The 22,350-nt window shown below is 40.3% G+C and overlaps 3 protein-coding genes across 3 annotated transcripts in view; all 3 read left to right on the top strand.

The window, feature by feature from the left end:
* asb15a (ankyrin repeat and SOCS box containing 15a) overlaps positions 1-3,862 on the top strand; it is a 13,625-nt gene extending 9,763 nt beyond the window's left edge. Inside the window, exon 10 of the mRNA XM_034117204.1 lies at positions 3,280-3,862. Coding sequence (XP_033973095.1) covers positions 3,280-3,467 — 188 coding nt within the window. The 3' untranslated portion in view covers positions 3,468-3,862. The remainder of the gene's footprint in view (positions 1-3,279) is intronic.
* Positions 3,863-8,909: 5,047 nt separating this feature from the next.
* lmod2a (leiomodin 2 (cardiac) a) lies at positions 8,910-13,498 on the top strand. Its single transcript, XM_034117226.1, has 3 exons — positions 8,910-9,203; positions 11,226-12,458; positions 13,290-13,498. The coding sequence occupies exons 1-3, from the start codon at positions 8,910-8,912 to the stop codon at positions 13,308-13,310; spliced, it is 1,548 nt and encodes a 515-aa protein (XP_033973117.1). The 3' UTR covers positions 13,311-13,498.
* A 4,564-nt stretch (positions 13,499-18,062) lies between these two features.
* LOC117472067 (hydroxycarboxylic acid receptor 2-like) lies at positions 18,063-21,983 on the top strand. The gene is made up of 5 exons (XM_034117222.1): positions 18,063-18,151; positions 18,684-19,276; positions 19,541-19,708; positions 20,888-20,974; positions 21,450-21,983. Exons 2-5 carry the CDS (start codon positions 18,884-18,886, stop codon positions 21,798-21,800), a joined length of 999 nt encoding a protein of 332 aa, XP_033973113.1. The 5' UTR covers positions 18,063-18,151; positions 18,684-18,883; the 3' UTR covers positions 21,801-21,983.
* The last annotated feature ends 367 nt before the right edge of the window (positions 21,984-22,350 follow it).

The following is a 22,350-nucleotide window of genomic DNA, read 5'->3' as shown; positions in this document are numbered from 1 at the left end:
CGCTTCTGGAGATCTACGCAGAGGACGCGACCCAGGGAATGCTACTGAAGCCAGTTCAGTAGCTTTCACTCGACCTGGGAATGTGCACAGCCCCACGGCACACCGGCTAAAAATAAAGAAACTCGGGCAGGACTACAAACGGCGGATTCAGTGGCCAACGATGACGACCACGACGAAGGTAAAATCAACTACATGCACTGGGGTTTTAATCTGCACAATAATGGTCTCAGATGTACTTTTATTTGCTCAGTAGATCAAGCTAGCCATGCTAGCCATAATAGGCTAACACCGGCCCCGAGCACACAGTACACACACACTGTAACTTTGTCTTGAAAGAACGTTACGCATCGAACTGATGTTCACAATCATGTTTATTTCATAATATTCATCATATTTTATGTTTAACTTGCCTCAACAACATTAAACAAAGTTCAAGCATACATGAAGCACTCTTCAAAAAGGAACAATCCTCCGTGTTTGAACCTCTTAAATCGCTGCATAGCCGATTTATTTGGACTGGATTATCCCAGAGGGTCTAAACATTCTTTATAACACAGTTTCAGATTTGTGAAACCTTAATTCTATTTGTGAAAATACAAAAAAAGGGAGATTTCAGTGCTTTTTTTACATGTAGACCACATTAGACCAGGTCCTGATCTAAAACCACTATACCTAGACTCATCAAATCTGGACTGGATTATCCCAGAGAGTCAAAAGATTCTTTATAACACAGTTTCAGATTTGTGAAACCTTAATTCTATTTGTGAAAATACAAAAAACACATTCCTAGTATGTTGTAAAACTACATGGCGACTAAACTTGTATATTGTATATTGCTTATTTTCCCCTCTTAGGAAAGCGGACACGGGATGCGAATTTCTTTGACACCGCCCAGGCGTTGGAGGACCGGCGTGCCGTGGTGAATGAGTCGCTGCGTGGAGATCAGATGGTGCTGTTCACCAAGGCCCAGGAAACGGAGGACAAGATGCTCACCTCGATGGAGCGCCAGGCAGAAGTGTTCAAGCAGCAGATGGAGCGCCAGCAGCACCAGGATGAAGTGTGGGCGCTGCGCCATGAGGAAGCGTCGGCGCAGCGCCAGGATGAGCGACAAACTGCATTTAATAACAGTTTATTTGGTATAGTTTTTGTAAATACTGACACACGACACACAACGTTTGCACTAAGGTGTGCATGCTGCTGAGAATATCCCTACACCTGGGACAGTTTATTTTATATTGTTATTACTGTTATGACTTTATTTTATATATAATGTTTACTGACATGTACAACTGACACTTTATTTACATTTAAAATTGTTCTATTTAATGTGATGTCTTGAGAGTGCAATAAAGAAAACCGACATGGCGATTAAGCTTATTTCTCCTGACACTTTATCTTTTGTGACCTGTGTAGCATCCTATACATCACATGTAAGTGATTATTCTGATACCATCATGTTTCATCGGTTATAAACTGGCAAAGCTTTATTTGTCATTTATTTATCATCAATGTTGCAACCTTGTGGGGGAATGGCAGCGGCACATACACAAATATGATAATTTATATCATTTTAAATATTATTTGACCTAAACTTTTAATTCCCCCCCCATTTCACACAACACAACATGGAGTCCACTATGGGCCAAAACTAACATGTATGTTTGCATAGTGTTTATGGCAGACGGATGCAGTGGGTCTCAGGAAGATATATAATAAAGGTGGGTTTGCTGCTGAGACTCCCTACAGCTGGGACAGTTTATTTTATATTGTTATTACTGTTATTATATAGTACAACTGACACTTTATTTTATATTGACAATGTTTACTGACATGTACAACTGACACTTTAGTTACATTTAAAATATTTCTATTTAATGTTATGTCTTGAGAGTGCAATAAAGAAAACCGACATGGCGATTAAACAGATCCTGTATCAGTTTTTCTTCTTCTCTTGTTTTGTAGCGGGTTGCAAACAACTTTAAGGTGCTTACCGCCACCTACTGTACTTGTAATCTTCCCTCAGGGAAAAGTACTCCGGTGTGAACGCGATCTGTACTAAGTGCCCTGGGGTTAAAAGCGCCAGGGCTCTTAGTGCCGGAACTAAGTACAGGAAAGTACTTGGTGTGAACGCGGCTATTGACTCTAAATAATAATGATCACGCCACCAAACACACATTCAAACTAAAGGAACCAGCCTGTTTGGAAAATGTGAGAAGTAGAAAGTACAGGTATTTGTGTTCAACATGTAAGAAGTAGAAAGTACAGGTATTTGTGTTCAACATGTAAGAAGTAGAAAGTACAGGTATTTGTGTTCAACATGTAAGAAGTAGAAAGTACAGGTATTTGTGTTCAACATGTAAGAAGTAGAAAGTACAGGTATTTGTGTTCAACATGTAAGAAGTAGAAAGTACAGGTATTTGTGTTCAACATGTAAGAAGTAGAAAGTACAGGTATTTGTGTTCAAAATGTAAGAAGTAGAAAGTACAGGTATTTGTGTTCAAAATGTAAGAAGTAGAAAGTACAGGTATTTGTGTTCAACATGTGAGAAGTAGAAAGTACAGGTATTTGTGTTCAACATGTAAGAAGTAGAAAGTACAGGTATTTGTGTACAAAATGTAAGAAGTAGAAAGTACAGGTATTTGTGTTCAACATGTGAGAAGTAGAAAGTACAGGTATTTGTGTTCAACATGTAAGAAGTAGAAAGTACAGGTATTTGGGTTCAACATGTAAGAAGTAGAAAGTACAGGTATTTGGGTTCAAAATGTAAGAAGTAGAAAGTACAGGTATTTGTGTTCAAAATGTAAGAAGTAGAAAGTACAGGTATTTGTGTTCAACATGTAAGAAGTAGAAAGTACAGGTATTTGGGTTCAAAATGTAAGAAGTAGAAAGTACAGGTATTTGTGTTCAAAATGTAAGAAGTAGAAAGTACAGGTATTTGTGTTCAACATGTAAGAAGTAGAAAGTACAGGTATTTGTGTTCAACATGTAAGAAGTAGAAAGTACAGGTATTTATGTTCAAAATGTAAGAAGTAGAAAGTACAGGTATTTGTGTTCAACATGTAAGAAGTAGAAAGTACAGGTATTTGTGTTCAAAATGTAAGAAGTCAAAGTAAAAAGTCGTCAGAAAAATAAGTAGTGGAGTAAAGTACTGATACCAGAAACATGTACTTAAGTACAGTAACAAAGTATTTGTACAACACTACTTCCCACCTCTGTTTATCACCTCTGTCACGTTTCCTGTCACTTTGGTCCAAATGTTGTGTTCTCTGTGACTTCCAGGTAACCCTCGCTCTCTGTCTCACCTGAGCAGAGTGGTGATCAGGAAACACCTGAGCTGCAGCAGCATGGCGTCCGCCCCGCTGCCCAACCGGCTGAAGGACTACCTGCTGTTCAAAGAGAGCCACCTGGACGCCAAAATCATCTGCAGGGAGGACTGTGCGGATGAGGAAATCCTTCATATTCAATGAGCCATAAATGTGGTTTACTGTATGTAGCAGGGCGTCAATGTTTCAAAATTATCTAAAAATGACACGTAATAATTTTCCTAAGTCAATTTAGGAGTAAATATGTGTTTTTGCAGTGTTAGAGTTACCTTTACAGGCCCATATCTGTACTATATGACAGCCCCTTATCACATTGTTTCAAAGGGGCATTAACTAAGATCTTTCTGGTCCAGGCTGCATAAAGTAAACATGAAATGTCTGCGGTCAATCACTATGTGAGATGACTCAGATTTCTCGGATTTCAGGTCCCTGCTACTGACCATTTTCCTTCCTGAGAAGTGGGTTTTTCTACGGTCACATTTCAAAAAGTTGTAAATACATTTGTACTGTCTGTTATTAAACTTTATGTTAATTAAATACATTGCCTGGGAATCATGAATGTAGAAAGTTCAGAGCCAATCTATGGGTTACATCTGGACATATTTCACTGGATAAGTGAAAAGTTTAACGTGTCTGGATTTAATTATAATTCATGCTCTGGTTTCAATGCATGTTGGTTAGGCAATCCATCAAATGATTGCTGAGAGATTTCAGTCTAGATTGACCTTTAAATGGCCAGCAGGGGGCGACTCAACTAGTTTGATTTTTATAAAAGTTTATGAAAAAATGACTCATTATATTACCTCAGTTTTCAACATGTTCTTATTGTATTTGTGTTCTGATTCTCTAGTTCAACAGCATGATTTTCACTGTAAAGTGGTCTTGTTTAGAATAAAATCGACAATAAAGCAGCACTCTTTTGCAATATTTTAAGTGGCTACATTGTGATTGACAGGTCGCTACCACCACCGTACAACTTTAACAGTGTTGTCAGTTCATGAAAGGGCCTTTTTTTTGTCATACAGTTGTACTTTGTTCCACCCGTTATTTCATACCAATTCCAAAAGAACAAGCTAGCAAGATTACAACTAACAGCAACGGCTAAATTGCCAACGTCAAGGCTTAAAAACTGTAGTCCACAAACCATTGGATGATATAACGGCGACTACATCCACTTCCTATAATAGTCAACAAATGGTTGACTGACATAATGTATTTTCTCTTGCAGTGAGAAGTTGTACTGTCAGCTGATGCGGTTTCCAATGCAGACCGTTAAGCAGGTTGACTGTAAATGTAACCCTGCGACCTGCAGAAACAACAACAACAACAACAACAACATGGCTTCACATTTAGCATTTATCAGATCACACAAGAACCTGAGAACAGACAGAGGTCACATTTGTCAAAGGACTTCCAAACTGTTTATATAGCGCCTTTCTCCCCTATACGCTAATCAAAGTGCTTTATAACAATGGAAGACATTAAGAGCATTAAGAAACATATTATAAAATGGCATTTAAAAACACTCATTTAAAAGCAAAGATAATAAAACATGAATAAGGTACAAGAACAAAAAAGTTACAGTGCAGTGTGAGATGTGAATAGTTCAATTAAAAGCAGCGGCAAAAAGAAAAGTCTTCAGCCTGGATTTAAAAGTAGTCAGAGTTGCAGCGGACCTGCAGGTTTCTCTTAGTTTGCTCCAGATATTTGGAGCATAATAACTGAACTTCTCCATGTTTAGTTCTGACTCTGGGGACAGAAAGCTGACCAGAAGACCTGAGAGTTCTGGATGGTTCATAATTTAGCAGTAGGTCAGAAATGTATTTTGGGCCCAAACCATTCAATGCTTTATAAACCAGCAGCAGTATTTTGAAATACATTCTTTGACACACAGGAAGCCAGTGTAAAGACTTCAGAACTGGAGTGAAGCAGGAAGTTTGGGGTCATCTCTGAGGAAGCTGTGAACCAGCAGGTGTTGTAATGTGCTAAGCACGCTAACGGTACGTCCACACGGCAGCGTGCGTTGAAGCTTGCCGGTGGGAATCATGTGTGCCCAATCACATGAATCTCCCGCCCCGGACACACAAGCACGCGGTTTGATTGGCTAGAGCTTGTACTGGCATATGATTTGATTGGCTGGCACTTCCGTCGACGCTTGAAAAGTTGAACTTTTCTCAACTTTCGAAGCGAGCAACGGAGGCAAAGCGAGGGAACCACAATGCAGTTTGGCAAAGCGTGACGTCACCCCATTCAAAGTGAATGGGAAGCGTCTCCGTTGAAGCACGCGACGCTGCCTTGTGGACGGGCCGTAAGCGAAGCACAAACATATTAAAGTGAGGTAATAAAACAAGAAGAGCATGACTTTTCTCAGGGTTGTCAGGCAACATACTGGCACTCTATCAGTGACGTGCGGTGAGTCAGGGGAGGCTGCCTCCCCTGCCTCACCTGACTGCACGTCGCTGCACTCTATGCAGCAGGCCAACGTGGGGAACTCTGCTCGGTTGGGATTGAATTAAACAAAAGTTAGAGGTTATTTTGCTAACTTTTTTGCGTAGATTAATCATTTTGCAAAACGTTATAGGCCCACAAAGCTTTTACTACGGTTCAGAATGAATGTATAGCTTTCCTTAAAAACAATATGATTGTGAATTTATTAAACACAACGCCATTTGGTGTCAGGGCGTTTACATCAGCACCTTTTTAAATGTATAAACAGAAACAGAATTCAATCAGCCAACAAGGTAACTGCCAACCTTGTCTCCCAAAAGCTACGTTCCCATCCAACAAAACTGTCAGAGTTCTGCGGTTAAACTTGCTGTCAAGGAAGTAATGAAATCATACTACTTACGCTGACTGAAATGATTCAATTGAAAATAAAGGTTTCACTCTATTCTGCAAAAAGAGTGAAACCTGTTCAATAAAGAGAACTTTGCCTGTGAAGTGCTTCAGACTTTCAAGCAGCGTATTGAATTTCTTCAACCACTAATTTGAACCAATTATGAAACTGCTGCTGTGTGTGTGTGTGTGTGTGTGTGTGTGTGTGTGTGTGTGTGTGCGTGTGTGCGTGTGTGTGTGTGTGTGTGTGTGTGTGTGTGTGTGCGTGTGTGTGTGTGTGTGTGTGTGTGTGTGTGTGTGTGTGTGTGTGTGTGCGTGTGTGTGTGTGTGTGTGTGTGTGTGTGTGTGTGTGTGTGTGTGTGTGTGTGTGTGTGTGTGTGTGTGTGTGTGTCAGGAAAAATGAATATTACATTTAAAAAATGGTTGCTTTAAGGTTTTGGGGCAAAAGATCTGATGAAGGGTCAAAAACAGACCTCTACCACGCTGAGTCCATAAGTGAGTAATAATGCATCGGCTTCACGTCGGCTGTAAAATGTTTCTTATTTTGCAAATACTCTATTGTACAAACAAGTTCTAAGAAACTGGCCTGTGGTTTTATTTATGTAATCCTGCCGACCGACAAAAAACAAACAAGACCTTAGACATGAACTCAGATGCCAGATAAAGATCACTCAGAGGAAACTTCAAACTGATCGTGATTGATTATCTCTTTGGGAATTGACGGCAAAGATGAAAGGAAATGAATCCGATCCGTGAGTAAACCATTTCAGAGTCTGTGAGGTAGACGAGCAGAAACCAGCCGTTCGTTCCTTTGTTTCGTAACGGAAAATGTTTCCATTCTCCGTCTGGGCATCGCAGCTGGATGACTAATCAGCAATGATCCAGGTCAAAGGTTATATTACAGCAGGTTTAGGATGAGAGTGGTGTTATGTCACTCAGAGTCTTTTCACTTTCGGACATGTAACACAAGACGACTTGTTAAACATGCTCAGTGACGGACGCATGTTGAGCTCTGATGGTCGTCTTAGAAACAAAACAACAAACCGTGCTCCCTCCAAAAACATCTATACTGAGGTTACTCCAGTACAGGGGTGGACACAATAATGACAACACTTATGTCACATGGTATGGTCCAATACAACAGCTCGGCAGTAAATAAACATAAAGTTGAGTCTGTGGTTGAATCTCTTCCGTTTTTCTATTTTCTAGGATTTCTTTGCTGAGCACAGCGATTGCAAACCAGAATTGAACTTGATTGGTTGATAAATTGACCTCTAGCCTACATTTTGGCAATGGAGCCAGGTTTTTAACCTCTTAAGCACGAGGGACGTTTTTTTTTTCAGAACAAAGTCAGATTATTTCTGTTGTTTGGTCTATTGTTTTTATCAGTAATCTACCTTAAAGGGGACCTATCATGCAAAATGCACTTGTGTACGTCTTTTATACATGAATATGTGTCCCCGGTGTTCCAGGGAACTCACCAAGTGTCAGAAAACACAACCCTCTCTATTTTCCTCCATACCCAAATCTCTAAAAAAGGGGCTGCAACGGATCTGATAAAAACTGATCCAGATTTGAACACTGTCCTGACGTCAGGACGGTGGCGCTACGGCTATTGGGCCAACTCCACCAATCAGGAGGAGACAGCCACGGCCATTGCCGTTCGAAAGCGCTGGAGACGCTGTAGTACAAATGCCAGGCCTGTAGGTGGTGCTGTTCTCACTGAATCTGCCCTTGCTAAAACAGAGCTAAAAAATGTCAAATTGAGCGAAATGAGGCATGGCTAAAATGCATGATCTGTTTGGTATTTTGAAAAAAAAAAAGTATAAATATGCCTTATATAGGTATGGTCCTACACTATATTATTCATGCATGATAGGTCCACTTTAATGAATAGTCAATAATCAACTTAATTTTTGAGATATAGTGAAAATTCATTCTCACCAGAGGGTCTATTTAGTAGGTGTAAGAGGTTTCAATCACATCACAGTCTTCCTCAGCAGCTTCATTTAGTTCAGTTTTCATTGAATGTAAACATTTTCCATTTTGTCAGAGCACTTTAAGTAACTCTCATTCCTGCTGGCTGAAAAGATTGACAGTGCAATATGTTTAAAAATGTAATATTGCAGATGGATGAAATGAAACCCGGTCACTGCTTTGTTTTTGTTCCAACCAATGTCTGTAAGAGTGGTAACAACTCAGTCTGTCCTGACATTTAGGTTGTTGAGTTGTAGTGTAAACAGCATCTGTGTTCACAATCAGCTGTACTGAACATAGTCCTGCCCTCCTCAGGGAGAACAAGTGTTTCCCCGACAACTTCACAACCAAGGCTGTGGCATTCAAGTGTGTGTTGCATTCAGTGTCCGGACACATCTTCATCTCTGATGTCTCCCCTACGGCGTTTTGTTCCCCATACGTTTCGTTCACAGGCCACTCAGAGGGTTCACATTCCTGCGGTAAGCCTATCTCATTGACCCCCCCCCCAACCCAACACCCTAAAAAAAGACAGGACCATCAGTGGCATGGCGGCACTCCCCTTATTTCCCCTGTCAGGCTTCTTGGACAGCTGGGACCAGTAGAGGACTCTCTGATTCACCACCAGTCTACCAAAGCATCTTCTATCTGAAGGAACTTAATGGAGGGAAGTCAATGACAAGATCAACAACATAAGGAACATTTGAAAGTACAAAAAAGGGGGTTAAAGTGCAAAAGATTTAAGAGTTTGGCGAATCCTCGAACGAGCGAAGGACCATGAGTACCTTTGGGTACCGTAAGGAGCTGAAGAAGCACGAGGAGGTGGACGAGGACGAGCTGCTGGCCACTCTGTCCTCCGAGGAGCTGCAGGAGCTGGAGAGGGAGCTGGCCGTCCTCGATGACAACGTCCCCATCGGCCTGAGGCAGAAAGACCAGACCGCCAAGATCCCAACTGGGACCTTCGATAGGGACGCCTTGATGAAATACTGGGAGGACGAGAGCAAGAAGCTGGTGGAGGACGAGAGGATGGAGGACGAGAGGATGGAGGACGAGAGGATGGAGGACAGACAGGTGAGAGGAGACATCAATACTCTGACCGCAAATCAATTTATAACAAGCAAGGGGTTGTTTAAAAAAGGGTCCCTGTTTGCAATGACCTGTAACTTTGAGGGGAAAAGGAAGTTAACTAAATGAATGTAATGGGTTATCTTTTTGTCATCTCTGATTGATGGTCTATAGATCTCAATCTATAGAAATACTTAATAACAAATTAGTTGATATGTAAAGTATGAGTAATATAAATCTGCAAAGTAAATACTTAAGTTCCTCTACATTTATAAATGTAGTTAGTTGCATCACACTACGAAGGGAAATCTAACTTTCTTTTGTATTCATTGATGAAACAAGCTTTATTTCCAGACAATATTGGAGCAATAAGACAGAAACATGTGCAGTATTTGAAGTAATGAACAGATTTGAGTGACAAGTCTTAACCTGTTAAGCCCCGAGCCTGTTTTTCAGGTTTCAGGCTCGAAAATGACATGCCCAAAACAAATGACTACAACTTCACTTCTAAAAGGGTTATATGAATAATTTCTTTTATCAAAGCAATGTTACATCTGTGAGTTGGATGTAGAAGTGTCAGAATCAATATAGATGTTTCTGTGTCAGAGTAAATTCAGATGGAACATAGTAAAAAAAGGTAAATTCTTACCTCTGCCTAAAGAAAAAACATTACTTATAGTGAAAACCACCCTTGAATGATGGGATGGTAGACTAAAAGCTTTAGGAATCCAAACTATAACATATAATAAGTACCCTGTATCAAGATTGAGGCAAAACAAGTTAAATTTGACCTTTTTAGAGAGGTTTAGCAAAAAAAAGTTCCAGGCGGAATAAGCTTTCGAATTTGAATTTGAATTTGAATAGGGAGGGATGAAACCCTCTTTAATGGTCACACATGCAGAGCACACAGCACACACAGTGAAATTTGGCCTCTGCTTTTAACCCATCCTAGTACAAGGAGTCTAGTACTAGGAGCAGTGGGCAGCTATTGTACAGCGCCCGGGGAGCAATGGGAGTGGGGGGGAAGGGGGGTGTCCGGTGCCTTGCTCAAGGGCACCACGGCAGGGCAGGAGGTGAACTGGGACCTCTCCAAGTAGAAGTCCACACTCCATATTTAGGTCTGGTCGGGGACTTGAACCAGCGACCCTACGGCTCCCAGTCCAAGCCCCTACTGACTGAGCCACTGCCGGTCTGGTTCCATCAGTGCCATTTGACCTTTTTCAGGTACCAGACTATAAAAATGATGTATTACATTGAATTATCACCATAGCTATTCATTCCATTCAAATAAAACAAATTAAAAAAAAAAAAATTAAAGCTTTGGGGCTTAACAGGTTAACAGTCTCACTCTGACAAAATAAGACTCATCTAGATCAACACCCTGACAGCCCTTTTGGAGAAAAAAACCAAACAGATTCAGTTTCAGTTTGGGATTTAAGGAGCACTCCAACTATTTTTCACAAGCAGATCAGTTTACTCGTCATGATTGGTCCATTCATCCTGTGAAAACAGTTGTTTGGCGTCCTTAGAGTAAATCTTGGCTTAGAGACTAGAAGCTATTAGGCAGGTGTGGAGTTTGAAAGATATACTAGGGACTGAAAGCCTTTGTTGCCTCTACATCTTTTTGTAGTTTCATCAAAAGTACTCAAAATGGATAAAGCTTGACATCACTGTATGCATGAGCAGTTTAATGTGAAATGTTACATATTGGGCCATAATTAATATAATTTTCATGTGAAGCCTTTTGCTTTCTGACCGAAGGGTCCTTATGGCGTCCTCTATCAGATGCATGTTTACCATATGTTAAAACATACAAACATATAATGATGTAGAAGGTGTTACATGTATCCAATTATTTAATGATTTAAAACGTGTGTGGGTGGAAAACAGTCTAAAAATATAGACTGCCAGAGAAATGCAAATGCCAGCTTTAATGACTGTCTGCAAAGTGGGAAGTTCTTCATTCAAAGTCAGAGGCTGGAAAATGTCAGGGTTTGACCTCATTTTCTGTCCTGTTATTGTGTGCAGGAGGGACGCCAAGATAAGAGCAGAGGGGAAGGAGAGACAGTGACCACCGACAACCCCGGCAAGACTTCAGACAGCGACAGGAAGAAGATGTCACCAAAGGGGAAGAGAGCACAGAATGTGTCAAGCGAAAATGATGCAAAGGAAGATCAAACAGAAAAGAAAGACGAGTGTAAAAAGGAGGCTCCAATCAGGATGAAATGTCCTCTGAAGAACGGTCTGTCAAAAGTCTCAAAGGGTGAATTGAAGACGACTGAAACCACAGGACAAAACCCAAACACAATCTGCGACAGAGCGAGTGGGAACACTATTGTCATCGATGACACTCTGAAGCAGATCCTGAGTGACGACCCCACCGTAAGTGAAGTCAACCTCAACAACATTGAAGAAATTTCCCAGGAGACCTTGCTTCGTTTCCCCGAGGCCCTTTGCACAAACACTCATGTCCACGTGTTCAGCCTCGCCAACACCCACGCCGACGACCGGGTTGCCTTCGCAGTCTCCAAGATGCTCCGTGAGAACCGCTTCATCAGAAACCTGAACATCGAGTCCAACTTTGTGTCTGGTCAGGGCATCCTGGCTCTGATAGCAGCGCTGCAACACAACCAGAGCCTCGTGGAGCTCCGATTCCACAACCAGAGGCACATTTGCGGGGGCAAAGTGGAGATGGAAATGGTCCAGTTGCTGAGGGAAAACACAACCCTGCTCAAGCTTGGATACCAGTTCGACCTTCCTGGGCCGAGAATGACGTCGACCAGCATCCTGACACGCAACCAGGACCAGCAGAGACAGAGGAGGCTCCAAGAGAAGAAGGACCACAGTCCTCCAGAGGTCTCGGGACAAGGTCTATCTGCAGAGAACACACTTCCAAACAAGCCATCACAATCTTCTAAGACTGTTGAAAAGCAGAACAGAAACCCCCCCCTTCCTCCTCCTCCTCCTCCTCCTCCTTCTTTAGCAGTGCCTACGAGGAAGATATCCGAAATGTTCAAACAGCACGAATTCTCAAACAACACAAAGACGCAGTCAAACCAAAAGAAGACAAAGACGAAGAAGCTCAAGAATGGCGCCAATGAAAAGGAGAGCGCGGATATTTTCAAAGACCTGAAGAACACCTTGAAGCCGTCCATCCAGAAGAGACGAGACGAACCGACACACCTGCCGCCGCCTCAAAGGTCAGGCCGCGACGACCTGATGGCGGCGATCCGTGGGAGCAGCAGCGAGTCCTTAAAAAGGGTACGACTTCCCCATCTTTGTTTGAAGAATGTTGTACCCTGGAGTGATAGCATCGGGGACATGGTTTAGCCTCCAAAAGCCATTAGACCCCCTCAATGTGAACGCCTGCTGTCACCAGAGGACAGCTTCGGTCATTCCTGGAGTCTCTCTCATGTTATAAATAGTTTGACTTCTTCACCGCTGTATGATAAGACTGATGGCTTCTGGGAAGAGAGCAGATGAGTGTTATTCAGATTTCCACTAAGTTTAGAGACAAAGTAATCTGGTCCAAAGTGTTTTAAAGAACAAAATGAATTAAACTTGGCAATGTGGTTAAAATTCTTATTAGGGTACTGCAAACAAATTGAGTTGAATAATTCATGAAATCAGCAAACACACTCCAAATAGTAGATTTTGGAAAACAATGATGTTCCTTGAAAACAAACCCATAACATGTTAGCAGACTTCTACCGCAGCTGTTTCCATAAGAGAAGAAAAGTTTCCATGTGAGTCGGATCCTCTCCAAAATGTATCCTTCGACAACATTACATGATTCAACTAAGTTTCATGAAAATCTGGCTTGAAATCAGACCATGCGAAGACGTCATAAAGTCAGATACAGTAACTCTTTATAGCCTTAAGTGTAGCCAGAAAGTCAAAAGTAGATTTTTTCGTTAGGTTGTGCTATGAAATGTTCATTTCGGGTGCTATAACCAGGGGCGGCCTGGCCGGTACTTACTAGCGGTAATTACTTGCGGTGCTGATGTGGGCCGGTCGAGAGTCCCGGGCTGATTTGTAGTCCCAGTCCGCCCCTGGCTATAACTCAATATGTGTGCTATTTCTGTCTTACAGGTGTATCTGTCCCAGGCCTGAACTCACCTGCTCTACAAACCTGAACACCTGTCACTTTTTATAAAGTATTTCATTTTTATTTCACGCTTAAATGTCACTTTTTGAACCGTATCTTTTTGAACTGGTCACACGGCGTAGCAGCAGACTGCTGAGTGTTTTGTTACCGTGTGGAACTCACTGTGAACTCTGATGTGTCGAGAAATAAAGTTAATGTTATGTCAAAAAGTTTGGAGCAAATCCTTCCTGATACAGAGAGTTGTTTATTTGTGTCTCTTCTTTAGTCTTTAGATTTTCTCCAGGTCAGAATAATCTTTAAAAAAATGTTATACAGATGAATGTATTTTGGTTAAAATCGTTATTCATTCAGCTAATTTGGCCTCAGGTTCCCCCTTTGACATTTCAACTTTGATACCAAAAACAGCAAAGTGTGTTTTTTTTGGTTGAAGCCTCACAAAGTTCACAAAAACGTATAATAAAGACATTTGTGTTATATGTGGCTTTCACAGAAATGGTATCATGTATCATGGTCAAACATTTAGTAATATTATCCTTGAGTTTGGATGTAGAGTTGAGAGACGTGTTGATGTATACGGAACATTGCATGGGCTCCCTGAGCAAAAAGCTAATGGGATTTTACCATTGGATTTAAACACAAGTCTATGATCCTTACACGTGTTGTTCAGCAGGATAATATATCCACTTAGTAACACCACGTTTACCATTTTTGAAGCATATGTGCAATCTCCTGGTTTAAAAGCTAACATTAGGCTATAAACAAACAATGCATTCAAGACTTCACGTCACCACCGCTAAGCTAAAGGCAGCTAATGTTGGGCGTGATGACGTTTAGTCGTCCCATTTAGACACTTGTTCATTCCCCAGTGGGGTATTTACTGACATATTTAATGTCGTGGAGCAAAATGTCATAATTTTCTTCAGCTTGTATTAACCATGGACATTATTTTTAGGGTAATTAGGGGTGTAAAGATGGTAAAATGCTGACTCATTTCCGGGTTTGCAGGACTCATTACCTCTACCGCTCTATAAGGAAACCTCATCCAGAACGTGCATTGCTTATAAATAGTAAATCCCCTATCAGTGGGTTGTAAAAACATCTCTTCTTCTTGTCACAACACCTCTAAAGACTTCATTATGTTTCATACAACAGCTCACATGTTGGTGAGAGGAGGATCAACTCAGAACCGCACACAGAGAGATGTTATAGAAGCAAGCTGCAGCTTACACACACACACACAACACACACACACACACACACACACACACACACACACACACACACACACACACACACACACACACACACACACACACACACACACACACACACACACACACACACACACACACACACACACACACACACACACACACACACACACACACCACACACACACACACACACACACACACACACACACACACACACACACCTATCTATCTATCTATCTATCTATCTCTCTATCTATCTCTCTATCTATCCAACTGCCTATCCATCTATACACTACAGTATACTTCACTACTGTTTATGAATGCATGATGTAAAGGTCTTGTGGAAGTGATATGGTTCCCAAATGGATGTAAATGATTGAAAGTAAAGATGTGCAGTTTAGTTGTGTTTGAGAAGATGATATGAACCCAAAACCAGAGTCTGTAGACAATGAGAGAGAGCTGAGGCCGCCCTCTTGTGGAGGAACTAACCCACTGCAGCCTGATGCACGCTTTTCATAAATAACTGTTTCATTGAACTTATAATAAAACGAAGTACATGCATACATCGGTGGAATAAACCAGACTTGTTTCCGACATGTTCAAACTTGAGATTTACAAAGTCATGAATGAAAATAAAAGTGATGATAATACATCATTTATGTACACAGTATATGTACATTATCATGTGTTTTCTGCCATGTGTGTGTGTGTGTGTGTGTGTGTGTGTGTGTGTGTGTGTGTGTGTGTGTGTGTGTGTGTGTGTGTGTGTGTGTGTGTGTGTGTGTGTGTGTGTGTGTGTGTGTGTGTGTGTGTGTGTTTAGGAGATTTGTGTCAAATGTTTTAAATATTTCTCAGACATTTTTCCGTTTTTTTTCATTTTTCTAAATCTTTTAACATATTTTTTGCACACTTTAGGTTTTGGGGACATTTTTCTGTAAATGTGTACATAGGGAGATAAAGTCAGTAACAAGGACTAAAAATGTGTTCACTGATAGATTTAATTCTTGATTTCTAAGAAGGTGCTTGCCAAAATATAAGCACACTTAGAAAGCAGGAAATGTGCTGATTAGTCATAAAATGTGATCTAGTTATCTTTCAGCACTAGAAGGCGCACTTGAACCGGATTCTTCTGTTGAGAATATGTGCCTGCTGTCAGTGAGATATGCCTATGATAGCAATGCATACACATCTTACAAACAATTTCATAATGACTTTCTAAACAGAAATTTCACGTGATATTGAAACATGAGTCTCAATTGAACCCCATTAAATATTTGTATAGACTATATGCATTACATTAATGCACACAATGTTCATACTCCTTACTGCACATATTCTTATTTCACATTTCATAGTTTATATTCTAAAATTCATTCATAGCATTCTATTTCCATGTAAATGACTGCTTTATTTTTATTTTTATTGCTATTTAACTATATTTTATTACGGTGTAAAAGATTTTTTGTTTTATATTAGATTTCTTGTTTTTTATATTTTATGTATGCACCATGACATCAAGTCAAATTCCTAGTATGTGCGAACCTACCTGGCAATAAACCTGTTTCTGATTCTGATTCTGATTCTGATACGTCTCTGACTGACCCAGAATGCAACACAGGTTCTGGTCCAGGCCCTTGACCTCTCACATCTTGACTTCTAAAACTCTGGGACTCCCTCCTGACCGGTCTACCTGCAAGCACCATCCAACCTCTACAACTCATTCAAACTGCTGCAGGTTGACTGGTTCTCAATCTCCCTAAGTTATTCCCATAGACACACCACTCCTCCGCCTTCACTGGCTGTCAGTGGCTGCCTGAATCCGGTTCAAGACGCTTGTAATGGTCTACCATGTGAATGGATCAGGCCTTTCCTATACACACAGTAGCGGTTATAGACTCATTTTACCGGGGGGGCCGTGATGGGGCCAATCATTTAAGGAGAGGTGCACATTTAAAGCAAGAAGAAGGAGATTTTTTAAATGTTTAGTTTAGTCATGGCGCATAAAAAACCTAAAATACCATTATTGGTGTTTCATTAAGAAACAAGGTTTTTGTCAATGATCTTGTTACAATTGTATTTTTTTGTTTTAGTTACTTTGTCCAAGATACAGAAGAATAAAAGAAGTCTGGGGTAATAAATACATTATTTATGAAAAACTTTGTTTTTATTGTATTTCTTAATATTTGATGGGATTTGTTTCAGTCACAACATTTGTTCCAGTGACTTACTTATTAAATTGATTGACAATAAAGTTGACTTTGACTTTATCAGCATAATGACATGAAAACAGCGATGCCAAATTGTATTAAAAATGTGACTGTTGGCATGGCAGAGTTAATCAGATAGGAGAGAAATATGGGATAGGTCTGTTTAGGTGTGCTGCAAACCAAAGTGTGCACTCATTTGACTTGTGATATGTTTCCCCCTAAGTCAAGTAAGAGCAGTCTTTGTTCTAGTTGTGCAGTTTTGAATGTTCATGTAAATGTGATGTTACACAGGGACTGCCCCAGTGTTCTGTGCATGGCCTGGCTGGATCAGTCTGTAATCCCTACTGTATTACTTATATTTATATGAAATATTTTACTTTAAACATGATTAAACGTGAAGCTAGATATTTGCCAGTTAAATAAGTTAAGTTGTTATCACTATCTTTCTTGGAGAAATCAGGCAGTACATTCAAATAGTTCAATATCAAGTCATTCTAAAAAAATGTTTGTTGTCCCACAGTGCTTACACTTGGTTTTCTTTGTTTTGAGAAATTCTAATCCCAAAACTATCTTGTTTATGCACGATTATTGCTATTTACTGATCGGAAAGTTGAGTCACATTGTCATAGCTAACATTATAATTCTTGTTACGGCCACAACATCTTGTTTTGTGAAGTCACAGAGACTTTTGGCCTCTTGACCACACTCAAAGGTCAAACATGTGACAGAAATGGATTCATCCTTGAGTCCAAGTGGAAGATTGTGCAAGACTTGACCTCACGTTCTCCTGAGATATAGCATTCACAGGAATGAAATAGCTGGATGGACAGAGTAGACTCATAAGAATAGAGACAACAAAGAGATAATGTTTTTGACTTGTGTTTCAGAATAATAATAATAATAATAATAATAATAATAATAATAATACATTCTATTTTAGGCGCCTTTCATGACACCCAAGGACACCGTACAATTACAGGTTATGTAGGGCTTTGTAAGTGAGCAGTAGGTTTTTGAAGAAGAATAAAGAAACTATGTGACTGAATTTTAAATAATATTGACAAACTTGTAATATGAGGGGCTCAAATACAGCCAGAATGTTCTCTTAAAGCAATATTCGAACAAAAACATTTAAAAATATAAACATTCAATAGTTATCATTAGTGCATATTTTGGAATGGTACCTTTCTTTCCGTGTGTCAGACAGTCAACAAGGAAGTGTGTTCAACTTTTTTCCCTGTTACATGTAATTGATATTCCTTCCATCATTGGATCCTATATCAACCATGATAGACTGAATTTTAATATTGAAATATTTGCCCAAAGGTGGCTCAAAGAGAGCAGCGACCTCGTGGATATCTGAGTCTTCAGCAGCACATCGAGAGAGACAGAGAGAGAAGCAGCTGACAGGACGACTCAGGAGAAGTAAGTGTGATTCTGTTCACTCACTTTGATATTTTGTTTTTGAGAAAAATGTTGTCCTTCAGAATATTTTCCAAAGGGGAGGAACATTTGATGACTCACATCTCAATCAGAAGAAATGAAATCCATAACCCTATTATGTTCATGTATTACCTTAAATGATTTGTTCCTCTTGAAATCACTTATTATGTATACTAAATATAAAAAAAAGAATATTAAATATTAGAAATTAAGAATATGCAAATACAAATATATAAAAAAGGAACAATAATAAATAAATATTTTATAAAATAAATACAAAATATTATAAATTGAGAATATGTAAATACAAAAATAAACAAAAATAAATAAATATTATAAGCTTTAATGTCTTTAAAAATGTGCTTTAAGAATAATGTCAAATGGCCTAATAAACCACTTTTTTAACATTAGACTCCTTGTGTTTTGTACAAGATGTGTTATTATCTGAACAGGAAGTCACATTACTTCATGTTCTTACGCTAAAAAGTACTCTCTGTGTTTTCCTCATTTTCAGAGAAAAGGAGGAAGGTGAAAAGGGGAATTGGCAAACGTCCTGAATCCCGACACCTCCCTGTGTGCGTGTCCACCCTCTAAAAACACAACATTATTTATGAGAATCATCTAAAAATAATCATATCTTTGTCCGTCTTACTGGAAACTCATCCCCATAATGAAACGTTTATCTGGGTTAGAGTAAAGATAGAATTAACCGAGATGCTAACGGAGCTAAACGTCACCACGATGTTGAACTTCACGACCGCGCCCCCCGTTGGCGGATGCCCTCCGGTCGGGATCCAACTCGAGGGTCTCATCCTGCCCCCCGTCCTCACCATCGACGTCACCCTGGGGCTTCTGGGTAATGCAGTTGCCCTGTGGATCTTCTGCTTTAAGGTGAAGAAGTGGAACCCCAACACGCTGTTCCTCTTCAACCTGGTGATCGCAGACTTCCTGGCGCTGATCAGTCTCCCTCTCAGGATCCACGCTCTGCTCGTCGGTCACTGGGTGTTCGGAGACGCCATGTGTCGGATCAACCTCTTCCTGATGTTCTCCAACCGCTCAGCTAGCATCGCACTGATGACCGTGGTGGCCATCTACCGCTACTTTAAGGTGAGGGGATAACATCTACTGCTACTTCAAGGGGGGGGGGGTAACAAAAAGGTGAGGGAATAAAATCTACCGCCAACAGTCGTGTGTTGACAGGGTTTAGCTAACGTTACCGCTCTGTGTTTCAAAAGAGTTGCAAAGAGAGACAAATCTGAAAATTGGTCTCAAAATAATGAATTCTCTCCTGATTTTTGTACGAAAATATAATTTCTTGTGTTTTCATCCAAAAATGGTGCCAGAATGCTAACGTTAGCGCTCTCTCTGCAGGTGGTCCCCCCTCACCACCGGGTGAACCTCATGACGAGGCGTCAGGCTGCGTTTGTGTCTCTGATCGTCTGGTTTCTGGTGATCGGCCCCCGTGTTCCCATGCTGGCCTTCAACCACATCAAGAGGCGCGGCCATCGCTCCCAGTGCTTCTTCTTCACCTCCTACAAGGTGAGAGAACTGCTAGCAGAGGTGGAAGTAGTGGAGTACAAATACTTTGTTACTGTACTTAAGTACATTTTTCTGGTATCAGTACTTTACTCCACTACTTATTTTTCTGACCACTTTTTACTTTGACTTCTTACATTTTGAACACAAATACCTGTACTTTCTACTTCTTACATGTTGAACACAAATACCTGTACTTTCTACTTCTTACATTTTGAACACAAATACCTGTACTTTCTACTTCTTACATTTTGAACCCAAATACCTGTACTTTCTACTTCTTACATGTTGAACACAAATACCTGTACTTTCTACTTCTTACATGTTGAACACTAATACCTGTACTTTCTACTTCTTACATGTTGAACACAAATACCTGTACTTTCTACTTCTTACATTTTGAACACAAATACCTGTACTTTCTACTTCTTACATTTTGAACCCAAATACCTGTACTTTCTACTTCTTACATGTTGAACACAAATACCTGTACTTTCTACTTCTCACATGTTGAACACAAATACCTGTACTTTCTACTTCTTACATGTTGAACACAAATACCTGTACTTTCTACTTCTTACATGTTGAACACTAATACCTGTACTTTCTACTTCTTACATTTTGACCACAAATACCTGTACTTTCTACTTCTTACATGTTGAACACAAATACCTGTACTTTCTACTTCTCACATGTTGAACACAAATACCTGAACTTTCTACTTCTCACATGTTGAACACAAATACCTGTACTTTCTACTTCTTACATTTTGAACACAAATACCTGAACTTTCTACTTCTCACATGTTGAACACAAATACCTGTACTTTCTACTTCTTACATTTTGAACACAAATACCTGAACTTTCTACTTCTTACATGTTGAACTCAAATACCTGTACTTTTTACTTCTTACATGTTGAACACAAATACCTGAACTTTCTACTTCTTACATGTTGAACACAAATACCTGTACTTTCTACTTCTTACATTTTGAACACAAATACCTGTACTTTCTACTTCTCACATGTTGAACACAAATACCTGTACTTTCTACTTCTCACATGTTGAACACAAATACCTGTACTTTCTACTTCTTACATGTTGAACCCAAATACCTGTACTTTCTACTTCTTACATGTTGAACCCAAATACCTGTACTTTCTACTTCTCTCATTTCTCAGTTCTTCCTGCCGGCCGCCATCTTGCTCTTCTGCTCCGTCAGGATCCACAGCTTCCTGCGAGGACGACAGATCGGGAACCCGGAGAAGGTTTGTCTTTGATCTTTCCTTTATTTCACAGAGAGGGATTTATCTATCATACCTTTCACCTCCTTCTGTCCCTTATAGTCTAGCAGTGTGAACCTTGTGTAGATGTCCCAACATCTGCAGGTTAGCATCCGGCAGTTTCTATGTGCTGGAGACCCTACTCTACATTTCTATCATAAAACGTTTGGGTACTCAACATTACTGTGTGTGTGTGTGTGTGTGTGTGTGTGTGTGTGTGTGTGTGTGTGTGTGTGTGTGTGTGTGTGTGTGTGTGTGTGTGTGGTGTGTGTGTGTGTGTGTGTGTGTGTGTGTGTGTGTGTGTGACGTGTGTCACGTTTTAAATATTATTTGAGACATTTTCTGCTTTGTTTTTCCATTTTCTGAATATTTTAACATATTTTTTTTACACATTTTTGGATTCTGGTGTAGGCAAAGTGCTGTACTAATAAAGCTTTAATATTATTCTGATCCTCACTAGGTGCGTAAGGCGATGCGTGTGTGTGTGGCCATCGTGCTGGTCTTCATGCTGTGTTTCCTGCCCACCACCCTCTCCACCCTCGGGCTCTGGTTCATCACCTCCTTCAGACCCTGGGACTGCGCCTCCTTCTACTCCTTCACCCAGATCACCATCGTGTCTCTGGGGATGAACTTCCTGAACTCTGCTCTGGACCCCGTGGTCTACGTGTTCTCCAGCTCCACCTTCAGGAGGGCTCTGTGCGGCTCGCTGCCCAGGACCCTGCGCTGCTGCGGGGGGGAAGAGGAGGCCCCATCATCATCATCGGGAACTCAGAGCACCGTCCAGCAGGAACTGAAGACCATCAGGAGCTGAAGTCCACCAGGGGAGGAGGAGGAGAAGCAGTGTAGAATGCACCGTTTTACCACTTTTTGTGACATTTTAAAAATGGTTTTCTGAAATTGTTTTTGGTTGTTATCCTAAATCTGAATCTATAACTTAATGATGAATCTAAATCTACAGCTTAAGCTTCATGGAAGATATGAGAAAAGAGAGGTGCAGGAATGAGTTCTTTCATCACTTCCTGTCCCTTGGTCTGGAGGTCAATGGCTTTCTGTATTTGGTTGGTTGGTTGATTTGCTATGTGTCTTTTTGTGTTTTGTGTGAAATGTTTTTTTTTTTTCTTTTTTAAATCTTTACACATTTTTCGAAGGTTCTTTTGGGAAATTTTTCTGCAATTATTTTTACATATTTTGTAAATGTGTGCATAGGAAGGTAGAGTCAGTAACAAGGACTAAAAAGGCTGTTTTTGGTTGGTTGGATGATTTGGTGTGTGTGTGTGTGTGTGTGTGTGTGTGTGTGTGTGTGTGTGTGTGTGTGTGTGTGTGTGTGTGTGTGTGTGTGTGTGTGTGTGTTTAGGAGATTT

The sequence above is a fragment of the Trematomus bernacchii genome, unplaced genomic scaffold, assembly GCF_902827165.1.
Source record: "Trematomus bernacchii unplaced genomic scaffold, fTreBer1.1, whole genome shotgun sequence".
NCBI lineage: Eukaryota > Metazoa > Chordata > Actinopteri > Perciformes > Nototheniidae > Trematomus > Trematomus bernacchii.
The sequence above is the reverse complement of the archived record's forward strand: the minus strand, read 5'-3'. Positions and strand labels throughout refer to the sequence as shown.

Coding starts and splice junctions, on each gene's coding strand:
- LOC117472067 (XM_034117222.1), top strand. CDS start 18,884: ATGCTAACGGAGCTAAACGTCACCACGATGTTGAACTTCACGACCGCG. Junction 19,277..19,540: donor CCATCTACCGCTACTTTAAG/GTGAGGGGATAA, acceptor CTCTCTCTGCAG/GTGGTCCCCCCTCACCACCG. Junction 20,975..21,449: donor AGATCGGGAACCCGGAGAAG/GTTTGTCTTTGA, acceptor GATCCTCACTAG/GTGCGTAAGGCGATGCGTGT.
- lmod2a (XM_034117226.1), top strand. CDS start 8,910: ATGAGTACCTTTGGGTACCGTAAGGAGCTGAAGAAGCACGAGGAGGTG. Junction 9,204..11,225: donor AGAGGATGGAGGACAGACAG/GTGAGAGGAGAC, acceptor TATTGTGTGCAG/GAGGGACGCCAAGATAAGAG. Junction 12,459..13,289: donor GCAGCGAGTCCTTAAAAAGG/GTACGACTTCCC, acceptor TCTGTCTTACAG/GTGTATCTGTCCCAGGCCTG.